The following is a 15,462-nucleotide window of genomic DNA, read 5'->3' as shown; positions in this document are numbered from 1 at the left end:
GTCTCAGCTCTGCAACTCACCAGCGGGGAGAGGCAGGCCAGTCAAGTACCATTTCCAAAAAAAACAGACAGTGGGATTCGAGTGGGCTTATTTGGAGGGATGAATGAGTCTCCTCAGTGTGCCTCGCAGCCTTGTGCACGGTAAGTTAAGACTGTTGACCGGTGGGCCAGCCCTTATTCTCACTTAGTGTCCATTTCTCCCTATTGATGCAGCCCACACCTCCTGAGCCGGACGGGCATCCCTCAGCCGCCCTGCTGGCTCAGCACTTGGCGAGCACAGACTGTTGCGCAGCAAAGACATGATCCCATTGGGTGTGAGGGACACGGCTCGCGTGCAGTTATTTTCATGCCTGGCCAGGCCCTCCTAGTGTCTGGTGGGTGTGTTCTTAGAGGAGCATCCCCTCTCTCCTCTCTCGACCCTTCAAAAGGCACAGGAAGGAAACTTCGATTTCATGTTCCTCCTTCCCAGCCAGTGCCTCTTCCAGGGAGGCCTGCTGGCTCTCCCTGCTGTCTCCTGCAGGCTACGTGCTGCTTCCTTCCTTCCTTACTGCTGCAGCCTCTTCACGCTGGGAAGGCAGGGGGAAGCTCAGATCGCACAGGCTGCTGGCCCCGTCTTGGAGGGGAGAAGAGAGCCTACGCATACGGGGCCACCCAGGCACGCAGGTGCAGTGCTGGGCCACTCTCTGAGTACTTTGTGAAGTCGGGAAGGCTGATCCCCACGTGGCACATGGGGAAACTGGGGTCCCAAGATATGAAACCAGTTGCCCCCGGACACACACAGCAGCGAGCCTAGCTGGGATTCGGACCTGGGCTGCTCTGACGTCCCCGCTTCTTGCTCTGCTGTCGCACCATTGCTGGGGACAGGCGGGCAGGGGTGTGGTTTGGGTGCTGTTATTCACTGTCCCATGAGAGAGAGACCTGGGCTTGCACCCAGTATTTATCCGGCCAGCATCAAGGGCTGCCGCTGCTGCACATCCATGGGAACCCGAGAGAGGCAGGGTGAGACGGGCCTCAGACCTCTCTTTAGGCAGCAGCCCCGGGCCCTGCTGCAGGCGACTGTGGCTGAAGGGTAGTGGGAGTCCGGAGGCGCAGTGCCTGTCCTCAGGATCACCGCCATGGGAGGAGTGAGCGAGGACATCGGATCATAGAGAGGAAAAGGTGGGGGTTATTTTAGTTCCTCTGTAATGTGACCAAGCGTGCGGTTTTCTAGCCTGTTCTTTGTGGCACAGAGGAAAGAACACGGGCTCTAGAGTCAGACTTATTCACACTGATATTAGAATTCCAGCTCCGGCACCTACCGGCGCGGTGGCCTGGCCAAGTTACTTCTCCAGTTTATTCTTTAAAATTGCATTCCTGTTCTGGTCATCACAAGGGTTTTAGAAAGACAAAGAGTGTAAAACCGATGGTGAGGTGTTCTGCCCTAGACACGCTCCCCAGCGGAGGGGCGAGCAATGCCTCTCCAAGTGCCACCCCCTCCTTCCAGGCCCTGTCGCCCCAGGAAACTCCCACTTGTCCTTCAAGCCCCAGTCCCGGCATCTCCCTCTATGATGCCGGTCTGAGCTGCACTTCCCCCTGACCTTCCCTCCATGATTACATCCTGTTACCTTCTCGAGGCCCGTCCCCCAGCCGACCTTGAGCGAGCTGCGGGTGGCACTGCCAACAAGGGCCTCTGCTCATCTCCCAACCCGGCCGGTCCACTGTGGGCACTTCACCGTCAGACCCAGCATTTCCTGGGCTCTCGCCTGTGCCAGGCACGACTTACTTCACTTACATAGCAGTGATTTTCCCAGCAAATCGGCTGGAGGCGGAGACCACACCAATTATTTGAATAGGGAATTGGATCTTTAAAAATGATAACTAGATACAGTGTTCGCTTAGTAACTAAAAAAGCAAAAATAGGGTGTTGCAGGGAACAGTTACCACCCGCAGGAGGAGTAGAGGTGGCAATTATTGGAATATTGTCACCTGAGGCTGGACCCCAGCTCTGGGGTGGAGTCAGCAGCCAACGCCAGAGGCAGCGACAGGGCGGAGACGGGAGGAGGGGGCGGCTGGTTCTGAGTGTTGGAAAAACTGCAAACATGGATTTCCCTGCTGCGGAAGGAAGGAAGCGCCGCTGCTGGTGTGAAAAAGGGGGTGGCGTGTCGCTCACAGGAACAGGGAGCCCCAGGAAGGAGCGAGTTCTTCCTTCTCCTCCTGACTCGGTCTCCCTCCCTTGGCCCCTGTTGGCAGCGCCTAACAGAGCAGCTGGCAAAGCAGTGACAGGGTTTGCAGGGTCCCAGCTTCGTCGCCCCAAAGCAGGTTGGGGCCGAGAGGTGAAAACGTATGCACTGCCACACGCAGGAGCTGTTGCTTTTCCCATTTCACAGGTGGGGAAACTGAGGCACAGCGAGATGAAGTAACTTGTCCAAGATTAAATGAGTCCCTAGAGCAGAGCCAGGATTTGAACCCAGCAATCTGGCCTCAACCGTTCTACCATAAACATTGAATGAATGAGTGAGTGGATGGATGAATGAATGAGTGAATGAGTGGATGAATGAATGAATGGGCAAGCCCAGAAATAATGCGTCCCCCGTGCCCCGCGGCGGCTCCTGCAAGTGTGAGGTCCGCCCAGCCTGACTGCCTCCTCGTGCCCTGCCAGGTCATCCACTGGAACTCCCCCAAGAAGCTCCGGGTGAAGAACAAGCACGTGGAGTTCTTCCGCAACCTCTACCTGACCTTCCTGGAGTACGACGGCAACCTCCTGAGGCGGGAGCTGTTCGGCTGCCCCAGCGAAGCCGACGTCAACAGTGAGAACGTAAGTGGTTCCGGGGTGGGGAAGCCTCTCCGCTGGCCTGCGAGGACCTCCGGCGTGCCAGGCTGTGCGCCAGGCTCACGGCACGCCCGAGATGAACGAGACGCCATCGCTACCCTGGGGGTCCCCCGTCTGGTGGGGGCGACGGGCAGGCAGGCAGATCACTTCCATGCTCATTGCCATGGATGCAGAGGGGGTTCGCTTGGCCCAGACTAGGCACAGTCAGAAGGGAGCTGCCACGCAGAGGAGTGAGAATGGGCTAAGACACTTTGGAAACAGTAGACCAGCGGTTCTCAACCTGTGGGTCGCGACCCCTTTGGCGGTCGAAGGACCCTTTCACAGGGGTCGCCTAAGACCATCCTGCATATCAGATATTTACATTACAATTCATAACAGTAGCAACATTACAGTTACGAAGTAGCAACGAAAATAATTTTATGGTTGGTCACAGCATGAGGAAAGTGTTAGGTAGGTGGTCACAGGCATAGCTAACATCTATATTTTCTTATTTCTTCATCGTTTATAATTATTTTCATGTTCTGTCTCATATGGTGCTCATAGACACCCCTTTCCCCCTTCCCCCCAGTTAGAGCTGAAGAAATTTAGGCACAGAGAGGTTAAGCAGGTTATTCATGGCCACACAGCAAGCAAGGAGCAAAGGTGAGACTGATGGGAAGTTCTGAGGAGCAGGATGTGGGGAAGCAGCTCCTGTAGAGGAAAAGCAGAGAATGTAGGGCCAAGCTGACCTGGTTTGGGCCTTTTATTTTTTAATTGTTTAAAGTATTACATATGCCTCCTTTTCCCCCGATTGGCACCCCCCACCACCACTCCCACACCCCAGGACAAGCCCCCACCACCCCAGTGTCTGTGTCCATTGGTTATGCTAATGTGCATTCATACAAGTCCTTTGGTTGATCTTGCCCCTGTTGGCAGCACTTAACAGAGTAGCTGGCAAAGCAGTGACAGCGTTTGTAGAGTCCCTGCTTCGGCATCCTCTCCCCCCACCCCCACCCCCCACCCCCCACACTCCCACACCCCCCCGCCCTCCTCTGCCTTCTCTCTGAGGTTGGATGGTCTGTTCAGTGTTACCTTGTCTCTGGATCTATTTTTGTTCAATCAGTTTATGTTGATCATTATATCCCACCTATGAGTGAGATCACGTGATATTTATCTTTCTCTGATTGGCTTATTTCACTTAGCATAATGCTCTCCAGTTCCATCCATGCTGTTGCAAATGGTAAAAGTTCCTCTTTTTTTTATAGCAGCATAGTATTCGATTGTGTAGATGTACCACAGTTTTTTAATCCACTCATATGCTAATGGGCACTTAGGCTGTTTCCAAATCTTAGCTGTTGTAAATTGTGCTGCTATGAACATAGGGGTGCATATATCCTTTCTGATTGGTGTTTCTGGTTTCTTGGGATATATTCCTAGAAGTGGGATTACTGGGTCAAATGGGAGTTCCATTTTTAACTTTTTGAGGAAACGCCATTCTGTTTTCCACAGCGGCTGCACCAGTCTGCATTCCCACCAGCATTGTACGAGGGTTCCTTTTTCTCCGCATCCTCGCCAGCACTTGGCGTTTGTTAATTTGTTGATGATAGCCATTCTGACAGGTGTGAGATGGCACCTCATTGTTGTTTTGATTTGCATCTCTTGGATGATTAGTGACTTTGAGCATATTTTCTTATGTCTCTCGGCCTTCTGAATGTCCTCTTTCAAAAAGTGTCTATTTAGGTCCTTTGCCCATTTTTTTATTGGATTGTTTATCTTCTTTTTGTTAAGTTGTATGAGTTCCCTGTAAATGTTGGAGATTAAACCCTTATCTAAGATAGCATTGGCAAATATGCAGTGGTTTTCTTGTTGTTTTGTTGATGGTTTCTTTTGCTGTACAGAAGCTTTTTATTTTGATGTAGTCCCATTTGATTATTTTCTCCTTAGTTTCCAATGCCCTAGGAGCTGTATCGCTAAAGATATTGCTACGACATATGTCTGATATTTTTCTGCCTATGGAGTCTTCTAAGATTTTTATGGTTTCCTGTCTTACATTCAAGTCCTTTAGCCATTTTGAGTTTATTTTTGTGTATGGTGTAAGTTGGTGATCTAGTTTCATTTTATTTTGCATGTATCTGACCAATTTTCCCAGCACCATTTATTGAAGAGACTGTCTTGACTCCATTGTATGCTCTTGCCTCCTTTGTCAAATATTAATTGAGCGTAGTGGTTTGGATTGATTTCTGGGTTCTCTGTTCTGTTCCATTGGTCTGTATGTCTGTTCTTGTGCCAGTACCAGGCAGTTTTGAGAACTGTGGCTTCGTAATAACAGCTTGATATCTGGTATTGAGATCCCTCCTACTTTGTTCTTCTTTCTCAGGATTGATGCAGCTATCCAGGGTCTTTTTTCATTCCAGATGAATTTTTGGAGAGTTCGTTCTAGGTCTGTGAAATATGCCGTTGGTATTTTAATGGGGAGTGCATTGAATCTATAAATTGCTTTGGGTGGTATGGACATTTTAAATGATGTTGATTCTACCAATCCATGAACACGGTATGTTCTTCCTGGGTTTGGCCTTTTGGTTCTTCCTCCAGTTCTCTACTCAAGTCAGTGTTTGCCATCCTCGCCAACATTGGAGTGCCCATTCGGCACTGTATTCCAAACGCTAAATAAAAATGTTCTCCTGCCTCTTTTTTTTTTTTCCTCCACGGAAGAGACTCAAATACAAAGCCGTGCAGCATAAAGCCATCGGTTAATCATGGCATCATGGGCTCCCCTGTCGGCCAGTGTCTTAGGAAGCGGGACTTTCTTTATAAATGACTCACTAGCTTTTCCTACCATCAGCCTCCCCTGGGGTCACGGGGTCGGAGGGGTTGGGGGAGAGTACCCCATGGTCCTCAATAAGCACCTGTGAATGCCGGCATCTGCCAGGCACCCGGCAAGGCCCTGGGTTGAAATTAGAGGCTCGCCCAGTCCTGGTACACGTATCAAGTGCTAGAGATGCCTAGAGCATCGTCCCCCAGCACTCTGGCCCTTGACGCTGCGGGAGCCACACTCACCACCTTTGCGATTCCTTCTGCATCCACCCCAGGCTCATTCTACCCGCCCGGGGCCTCTGTGCTGGCTGTCCCACTGCCCAGACCCCCTGCCCCTCCGTGTAGGAGCATCTCCAATGGGGCACCCTCCTCAGCCTCCAGGACCCCATGGTCACTCTGTGATGAGCCCTGTCTCTTTACATCCGAGTATATGCACCGTCCACCAGGATTTGCTTCATGTGCTTGTTTCCTAGTTTTTTCCCAAACCTAAGGCCAGAATAGGGAGACTTTGCCTCTGTGGTGCCCTCCCCCAAGGGAAGCAGCGTTGGTCACCACTCAGTAAATACTTGTTGGATGAATCGAGTACATACGGGGAAGCATGACGCGCCAGGTAAAGGCAGAGCAGACAAAGAAGTGGAGAGTTCAGGGAGAACATGCTGGGCGTTGGTGTGAGGGCGTGTGGGAGAGGGGCGAAGGATGGAGCTGACAGAAGGGCCTTGGCTGGGCTCAGCCGTGTAGACTCCACCGAACGGCTTTCATCTTGGTCAGATTACAGTTGAGAAAAATGACTCCGTGTGGAGAATGGAATGAAGAGGCCAGGACTGGAGGCGGGGAGACCACTTAGAGACAATTGCCGCATCCCAGGCAAAACGACGACAGTGGGGCTGAGACCGAGGCCGGCAGCGTGGAGACAGAGAGCACAGACGAGTGGCTTTGTGGGCACTGAGGACAGGGGAACAGGCGCCTCTGGCACTCACAGCAGGTCCCTGTGCCCTGCTGCATCCAGGCTCCTCCGAGAGCGGCCCTCGGGGCAGGGCGGGGCAGGAGAGGGTCTGCAGCCTCGCACCCTGGAAGCGCATCTATAGGGCGTCCACCTCCTGGTCCTTAGCAGCATGTCAAGTGTTCTGTGCAAACACAACCGGAGAGAAAGGGCACAATCTTGGATCCGGCCCAAAGCGGATGCTCCCAGCTCTGGGGAAAGAGGTCGTTAGCGCCCTGACAAGTGCGCAGATGGTGGTAGTCGCAGTGAATGAAGTCCAGACCTCCTCCTGGGCCTACAGATCGCAGATGAGCGCATTGTCTCAAGGCTCATTCAGCCACTTGACATAGAGCTATTCAAACAATCCCAACCTCTGGGCTAGGGATGCAGGGGAGCATCGCAGACCAAGCCCGGCTCTCCCAGTGCGGGTCCAAGTGAGGGATGCAGACAAGCAGGGGTTGTGATCCAGTGCCATGTGTGCCCGGATGGCGGTGGTGCTTTGAGAGCACATGAGAAGGGCTTTGGATGCAGTAGGAGAGAAGGTGCCTCAGGGAGGACTTCCTGGAGGAGGTGAGATTTGAGGGATGAATAAGGAGGTATAGAAAGTGGACTCAGTGGGAGGGAGTGGGCAGCACAGCAGGGAGGGCGGAAGTGAGCAGAGGTGAACAGGAGCGCCACGGCACATTCAGATTCGAATGAAGGCAAGGTGAGAACATAAAGGGCTGCTTGACTTTGGTTTTTGCATTATTATAATTTCCTCTAGAGGGAGGTGATGATGGTGATGAGAGAGTAAGCACGCTAGTCATCCCAGATCCCATATTTAATAGTCACATGACCTCAGAGCCAGCACATGAATGCTCCGGGCCTCACATTTACCATCTGAGAAATGGGCACAGGGGTGCCTTTGTCGTAGTGTTTCACGGATAATCTATGTTAAATCACCAAGATAGAAGGACTCAGCACCAGGAACACCATGTTCATTGTTTGTTGGTTTGTTTTTACAAACCACAGTGCCCAACCATCTGATGACAATCTGTCGTGCCTCAGATGGATTCAGGTTATATTAACCTCTCCGCGGAAGGCCTAGCGGGGAGAGGAACCTGCAGGGTCGCTCAGAACCCTGTCTCTATAGCACCTGAGGGCTGTCACATCTGCTCTGGGTCAGACGGTCCCCGAAAGGTTTCCTGCCAATGAGGGACCTGCGGTAGGAAGGAGAGGCCACCTGGTTGGCCTCGCTACCAACAGAATGAGTAATTTCAGGAAATCAGGGGCTTCATCTCTCCCGTGTGGCACTCAGAGTGTTCGTGTGACTGGGAAGAGATCAGACTCCAACAGTGGTTGGAACGACTGTCGCTAACGGGGCACAGCCACTCCCATCCACCCTGGTGCATCCACTGACCCCCTCTGGAACCAGTCAGTTCATCTGTGTGATGCAATAAGCATCCAGTAGGTGGAGGTTGTTCTTATTTCTTAAAATGGCCACGGAGGCTAGAATTCTATGCCTTAGCTTTTCTCTCCCTTCACCTCAGCAACCCATCCCCTAAAGCATTTCCAAGAAAGCCCAGGACTCCACAGAACACAGTTGAATAGTCACAGAAACTCTCCACCCCCTAATCCAGGCAAAAATCCCTCGACAGCATCCCTAACAGGCGTGCATCTGGCTTCTGCTGGAATCCTCCCAAAGACGGGGAGCTCACCACCTCCAACAGCTGCCTCCCCTGCTGGAGGCTCCAGGTGCCACACCAGCCTTCCCCATGCTGAGCTGAAACCTTCCCTTCCGCAGGGAGTTCATTACTCTGAGCCTGTCCTCCGGGGCAAGTAAGGACACCCCCTGTTGCCCCCGAGAGCCTGGCAGACAGCGTCGCATGTTTCCATACAGCGTGTCTCCCTGAGCCCCGTATTTATAGAGCGAAGCTTTCTCATCAGGAACGCCTGCCCCCCCTAAGGGGGTGCTCCAGCTAAAAGGAAGCTCGCCCGTTTAAATGCAAAGCCTTAAAATATATAGGTTTGAGCCACTTTTGGTGGGAATCTTGCTAAAGTACATGCCCTTCCTTTGGCCACCAGATTATACAGAACTCCATGTGCAATGGCCGACGCCGGTGGCGTGGAGCATGCTGAGGGGGCGGGAGTCGGCCCGAGGGGGAAAGATGCTGCTTTTCCTGGCAGGAAATGGCCTCGCACTGCGTGCTGCTGGTTCTGCACATTCCTTCCTGACAGCTGTCATTTTCACTCCGTCAGCCCGGAGCAGCCCTTCTGAGTGCCCCTTCCTTTCCTTCCCTCCCCCGGCAGCCAAGAAAAGAGAAGCCGGGGGTATTGAAGTCAGAAAGGCCAACGGGAAAGAATTAGCCACTGTTGCATTCAAAGTTACGTGATCAAACAGCAAATATCCAAAAAGCGCAAAAAAGAAGAAGAAAAAACCACAGAAGATTGGGCAACAGTGAGTGCCTGCATTTATATGGAATTGCAAGTCCATCGGCAGTGAACGCAGACTTCCAGCTCCCTCCTCCCGTGTCCGCAGCAGATGTCACTAATGAATGGCCCCACGCGTTCTCTCTGTCCAAACCCCAGTGTCCTAGCCAAGCAGCCCTCCAGGGACCCAGTGACAGTCTCCGAACAGTAACACGGGGCATGCGGGAGCCTGTGGGCAGCCCTGCCCCCAGCGTGAGCCCCTCTGGTCCCCCTGCACTGGGACGCTGCTCTGTGCCCTGCCCAGACCTGCCTCCTGCACGCCCCCCACTGGGGATCAAACCCGCATGTGCCCTTGACCGGAATCGAACCCAGGACCCTTCTGTCCGCAGGCCAACGCTCTACCCACTGAGCCAAACCAGCTAAGGCTTCTCTGCATCTGCTGGCCTTTGACAATGGAGATTTCCTGCAGAGCAAGAGAAAGGGAAACGCAACTCTAATCTCCGCCACCTTCCAGGGAGGTGGGCGTGAGTCACACGTGACAGATGAGGAAACCAGCGCTCACTGGAGAGGAGTTACTTGCCCAGGGTCACGCAACTCCTCCATGGCGGGGCCATGATTCGAAACCAGGCCCACCTAATTCTAAGCGGCAAACCAGGGCCTTGCTTCGTAAGTGGGTGTCGCTCCACGTTTACAAGGAACAGAATCACTACAACTCATTCCCTCATTCTCCTCGTATTCTCCTCGTCGTGTTTGCTTATATAATCACGCTGACTCCCACAAGTTGCTGTTGTCTCCATTTTATGGAGGAGGACGTGGGAGCTTGGAGAATTGAAATCGTGGAGCGGGCTTGGTGGTGGTCCCGGGACTGGTATTAACTTTGGCCCACAGCCGCGTGGCCTTTCTATAAGTAAACAAAACACTCCCCGGCCTAAAATTGCAGTTCCTGCCCCTCCCCCAGCGCTCCTGGCCCCCAGAGCTTCTTTATTGTTCTCCGTGGCCCTCGTCCCCTATCAGGGTGTCATATTCTTGACGAATTTGTTTTGTTGATCACATCTCCCCCCACGTGAATGAAAGCTCTGTGACTACGTGGATTTCTATCCGCTTTTATTCATCAGTATGTTTTCATGCCTCCAAAAGCCTGCCTGGTTCCTGGTGTGTGCTCAGCAGATCTTGTTCAACAAATGAACTATTACAAGTCCTTTTCTCGAAGCATCTGGGGTGCGAGAGGAAGTTCCCTACACTCACAATCAGAAAACCCGGCCCCAGGACTAGATCTGTGGCACCAGGCATCACTTTCACCTTCTACAAGCCTCAGTTTCTCTGCCTATAAAATGGTCACAAATAAACCCAGGCCAGGCGGTTGGAGGGTTGAAGGGGTTAAGGCAGTGGTCGGCAAACTGCGGCTCGTGAGCCACATGCGGCTCTTTGGCCCCTTGAGTGTGGCTCTTCCACAAAATACCACGTGCGGGCGCGCACGTACAGTACGATTGAAACTTTGTGGCCCATGTGCAGAAGTCGGTATTTTGTGGAAGAGCCAAATTCAAGGTGCCAAAGAGCCGCATGTGGCTCGTGAGCCGCAGTTTGCCGACCACTGATAAGGTATGCAAAGTGCTACCAGCCATAGGCGGTAGGTTGGCCAGGAAGCTTGTCCCAGACCTGCCCTTCCACCTGCTCCGAGGTCCCTGCTCATCTCTGAGAAGAGGGCTCTGACTCACCTCCCTCAGCCGCCAGGGTTCCGGGCTACCTGCGGGGCCCCGTTCCCCAACACCAGGCCCACGAAGGAGCAAAGACAACGGCCTCACCATGGCTCAATTAGGAGTTAAAAATAAGACACATACAAACAGATTCCATAAACACTTCCCGGCACCACCGTGCGAGGCCGTGCCAGGAAGCAGATGGCTCTGTGGAAACAGCTGTATCCCAGAGAAACCCCAGGGAAAAGCCAGAATGCATTATCGCGCTCACGGGTGAGCCGCACGGCGCCAGCTCTTTCATCACGCCGTGGGCATCAGAGCCCGGTGGACAGCGCCCAGAACCCTATGACAGCTGCTGCCCAGGCCGGCCTCCAGTGACCTTCCGGGCTTGTTCATTCCAGAGCCTGAAGGACCCCAGCGCTTGCCGGGAGGCTACAGGGTGGGGTGCAGGAGGAGCCGTGGGGGCAAGCTTCTCAGTGGATATGCCTGCGCCCCCTGCACGCCATCGTGGTCTGTCTGCTTTGTTCTGTCCAGCTCCAGCTTGCACACCTCTCTCTTCCACACCCCGAGGCTCCAGTTGTAATCGTCCTCGTGTGCAGGGCTCCCTCCTGGGCCTTTCCGGCAGCCACCTGCTCTCCCTCCCTTTGGCCGGGTCTCCCTCCTCTTACCAGCTCCTTATGCAGAATGCAGGGGGCAGCTCTGGAGCAAAACCCGCATAAAATCTTAGGAACAGTAACTGTGGGATTTCGGGCCATTTACTTAAACTCTCTATGCCTTGGTTCTCCCATCTGTAAAATGGGAATCATAGTCTACCCAATAGGCTTCATGAGGACCCAAGAAGCTAAGTCAGGAGCTAGATCAGTGGCACGTAACACATGCCCCTCCCCCACCCCCGCTCCCAAATTAAGTTTTGTTTGTGTTATAAACACCCAGTATTATAATTACCAACTTGCTTATTTGTTCCCCCACCCAGAAATTATGAACAACTTAAGTACAGAAACTGGGGTTCCTTCCGCATTCTTAGCACAGGGCTTGGCATAAAGTAAGGGCCTATGAATTGTGTGTGAGGTCCACAGTAATACTGATACTTCGGACCGGATGGAGACCAGGCCTTGTCCTTCTTTATTTCCTCAGAGCCTAGGTCAGAGCTGGGCGGAATCTCTCTGAGCCTTGGCCGAACAGACCTGAACCCGTGCCTCTCCTCTGCACAAAAGCATAAATCTGGCCCCTGGTAAAAAATGTTTGGGTTCCTGGAACTTGGTTGATTAATGCACACAGCAGGCAGTCAGCGAGCCTGTAATCTTTCGCTACCTGCATGGCTCCATAAAACGTACCCGCTTCGTGGAAACCACAGGACAGAGCCTGAAGCAGGCTTCAGAGGAAGAGAGTCAGAGCCCCAGCCGCTCTGAGCAAACCCCTGGTGCTCCGGCTTCCTTCTCCGCCAACTGAGGACACGAGGGCAGCCCTGCCTGCCTCCTGCAGATCCAGGGAAGAGCAGATGACGTCACACGTGTCCAGGCCACTGAAAAGGGAAAGTCGGTGGAACTTATAAAACAGCACAATTGCGGGTTGTTTTGCCCACCAGATGTTTCCCGCCATTGTTCTCTGGCATCAGAAGGAGAGGCGTCCACAAGAAATGGGTGGCTTCAGGGGGACTCCTTACTTGGTCCGTTGTGTTCTGCCCCCATCGCTTACTGTCTAGAAGAGTTCAGCTGGGAGTGTTAGTTAAGGTAACATGAACAATTCTAAAATGGGCCCAGCATGCGAGAGATCTTTGACTCACAGGAAGTCTGCATGGATGTTCCTGATTGGCAGGTGGTTTTTCTCCAGCATCCCAGACTCCTTCCATCTTGTGGCTCTGACTTCCATGGAGCCTTGGACGTTCTTGCTCTGGCTGACAGTGAGGACTGTGCATGAGACAGCCCTGAATGTGGTGCCTGTGGCAACCAGAACCTGCCCACATACTACTGACCAGAGCTTGGCCCAAAACTGCAGGAAGGTCAGAAACACAGCCTGGCCGTGCCCCCAGGAAGAGAGGAGAATGTGAATATTGGTGAGCATGGCAGGTCCCTGCTTCTGCAGGGGATACATGCATTCATTCCTCTCCAGTCATAGAACCATCTAGCTAGCGTTAAAACTAGAAAAGCTGAAGGCGCTCTAGTGACTTGATTATGTCAAGAACTCGGAGGACATACACCTGGAGGAAATATCTCAGAAACTTCGTTCACCCATCATTTGACCTTGAACAAGTGGCTAAACCTTTCAGGTGATGAATGTCTTCACATATAAGGCAGGACTGACCGTGGTCCCTCATGCATAGAGGCTGTGTGAGTATTAAATGAGACGGTGCCTGCAAAGTTGTCAGCACCGTACCTGAGTGAGCGCATGACCTCTGAGAGTTCTTTCATGAAGCCCAAACTCCTCCTCTCGTTAGGAAGTGGGAAAATGACTCGCTCAAGGTGCATAGCCAATGAGTGTCAGAGGGATGGGTCTCAGTTCCCAGTTATCCCCATAATCTCTCTCTCTGGTTTTTCCGACTTGGAACAAAAGTCCTTTTGGCCAGAGCCCAGGACACACTTACAACTCCTCTGAACCCTCAGCCGTGAGCCCTGGCAGCTCAGAGGTCAGTCTAGGCCACCGTCCTTCAGGATGCGAAGGAATAAAGGCAAACTGCTTAAAGGGCATTTTCCCTGGAGCCAAATCTCCTTTTTGCCTCAGCTGACTGCTCAAAGAAGCAATTTAGCAAATGCATTTTATCTCAGGAGAATCTGTCTTTTGTTTCTGTGACTGGCTTGTCAGGAGCCCCGGCCTCCAGCTCCCTCCTGGAGCGGCTGAGTGGAGTGTGGAGTGTGGAAGCATTCAGGTCCTGCTAATGAAAGCCCGCCCCCCGGCTCAGCATCCCCCTGGAGAAATGACTAGACGAACCCTGGCTGAAAAGGAGCCCGTTTTTAAGCGTCTTCATCTTCCCCTTGGATAACATCAGCCATGCAGTCGGCAATAAGCAGCCCTAGATTAGAATTTGAAAAGGTGCATAATGGAATCACGATAACGTTGCTCAGGTCTGTGCAGCACTCTACAGTTTGCAAAGCACTTCTACATGCGTCTGCTCATTTGAGAAAATTGCAGGGAATTAGTTAAATCCTGAAAAGTAGGAAGAGGCCAATAAAGTTCACCTGCGAATCCACCCCTCAGAGGAAAGCTTTGTTAACACGGTGACGGATTCCATTCCCTTTGGTCTGTTTTCTGTGTGTGTGTGTGTGTGTGTGTGTGTGTGTACGGCGGTTGTCTGTCTCTTTGCTGTATGGGGACATCCCGAGTGTGCATTGCTATGACCTGCTTTGTTCCCCGAGCACTGAATCTTCCACCAGCTCATTTGGCCCTCGCGTCTATCCCCCAGAGCTAAGTCATCGTGTTGTGAAAAGGCCCACAGTTTGCGAAGACCGGATTCTGGAGCCAGACGGCCTCTCTCTAGCTGTGCCGCTGGCCGATGACCGAAACCTTCTGAGCCCGATTGCTCCTGCTGAAACACAGAGACGTGTGCTGACCGGGCCCATTAATAAAGCCAGGCACCTGTAAACACGTGGCACTGCACCTGGCACACAGTAGGTGCTTAGTCCATATTAGCTAAGCAGAGCTGCCATTTGCCGTGTTGGTAATAAGTACAGTAGAGCTCAGGGGAGGTGTCTGGGGGGTCCAGAGTCCTGGAGAGTATGACATTGTAGGTCTGACTACACCCCTGCTGTGCTTCCCACAGACCCAGTGTGGTTGGTAGACAAGAGTATCAACTAGACCAGTGATGGCGAACCTATGACACTCATTTTTTTTGGTTAATTTTTCTTTGTTAAATGGCCTTGAAATATATAAAATAAATATCAAAAATATAAGTCTTTGTTTTACTATGGTTGCAAATATGAAAAAATTTCCATGTGTGACACAGCACCAGAGTTAAGTTAGGGTTTTTCAAAATGCTGACACGCCGAGCTCAAAAGGTTCGCCATCACTGGCCTAGACCCTACCCCTTAAGCATGGGGGTGGCCACAAGGGCCCTGGGGCTATAGATGCCACCGAACCAGGTTATTGATCCTGTGAAGTTCATAGATTCGGTCTTCTTAGCCCCTAGGATTATGGATAGACCTCCCCCGCCCAGGGCAGGCCGTACTTCAGGTTCCGGGAGCACTTTCGTTGGCCACTGTTTCCTTTAGTATTAACATGAGGTGGCCGAGTGTGTTCAATACAGGCTGATTGAGCACACAAGGCACCTAGAGGTCCTAGGCTCAGGGATTCAGAGGTGAGTAGGGCAGCCCCTGCCTTGAGGAGTCCACTGTCTGGGTGCTTTTCAGAAAAGGACTCTTGGAGCCATGTTCCTAGGCATGGCATGCCCGCTGACTCAGGGGGGTGTGCCCGTGCGTGCACAGAGGGGAGGAGAACGCCCATACACACATGCATTCCTCGTGTCCTGGCCCCTCGTGTTTCTTTCTCGTGTGGTGAGAGTCTTCTTTTGATCTTCATCAAGAAAGTTGTCAGCAAGGATGTGGGTCTAAGCCTGCAGCTCAGAACGGGTCCCTCGGCTCATGGGGTCGTAGCTGGAGCAGGAATTCCCGTGTCCTGGTCGCACGCCTTTGGTAGAGCTGCAGCCTTCAGGTAGGCCAGGGCATGGGATGGAACTCGAAGAGCTAAAGAGCATCCCGATTGCATCCTCTGAGCCATTCGAAAGTCCGATAGCTGAGACTGTCGTACGTCCCTGGACCTCAGTGAGCCCCAGGACTTTGGCGGACCTAT

At 52.5% G+C, this 15,462-nt stretch overlaps 1 protein-coding gene across 3 annotated transcripts in view; it reads left to right on the top strand.

Moving 5' to 3' along the window:
• Positions 1–15,462, top strand: part of LARGE1 (LARGE xylosyl- and glucuronyltransferase 1) — a 425,273-nt gene that overhangs the window by 388,665 nt on the left and 21,146 nt on the right. For 2 of the 3 annotated variants that reach the window (XM_081082858.1, XM_081082859.1), the window contains exon 10: positions 2,638–2,793. In XM_081082858.1, coding sequence (XP_080938984.1) covers positions 2,638–2,793 — 156 coding nt within the window. Of the gene's footprint in view, positions 1–2,637; positions 2,794–8,869; positions 9,040–15,462 lie in introns of those variants that run through there. The other variant, XM_081082860.1, reaches the window with a different exon arrangement.

Source organism: Myotis nattereri (genome assembly GCF_964212035.1).
Source record: "Myotis nattereri genome assembly, chromosome: 2".
Classification (NCBI taxonomy): domain Eukaryota; kingdom Metazoa; phylum Chordata; class Mammalia; order Chiroptera; family Vespertilionidae; genus Myotis; species Myotis nattereri.
Note: the sequence above shows the minus strand (reverse complement) of the source record. Positions and strands in the feature narration are given on the sequence as shown.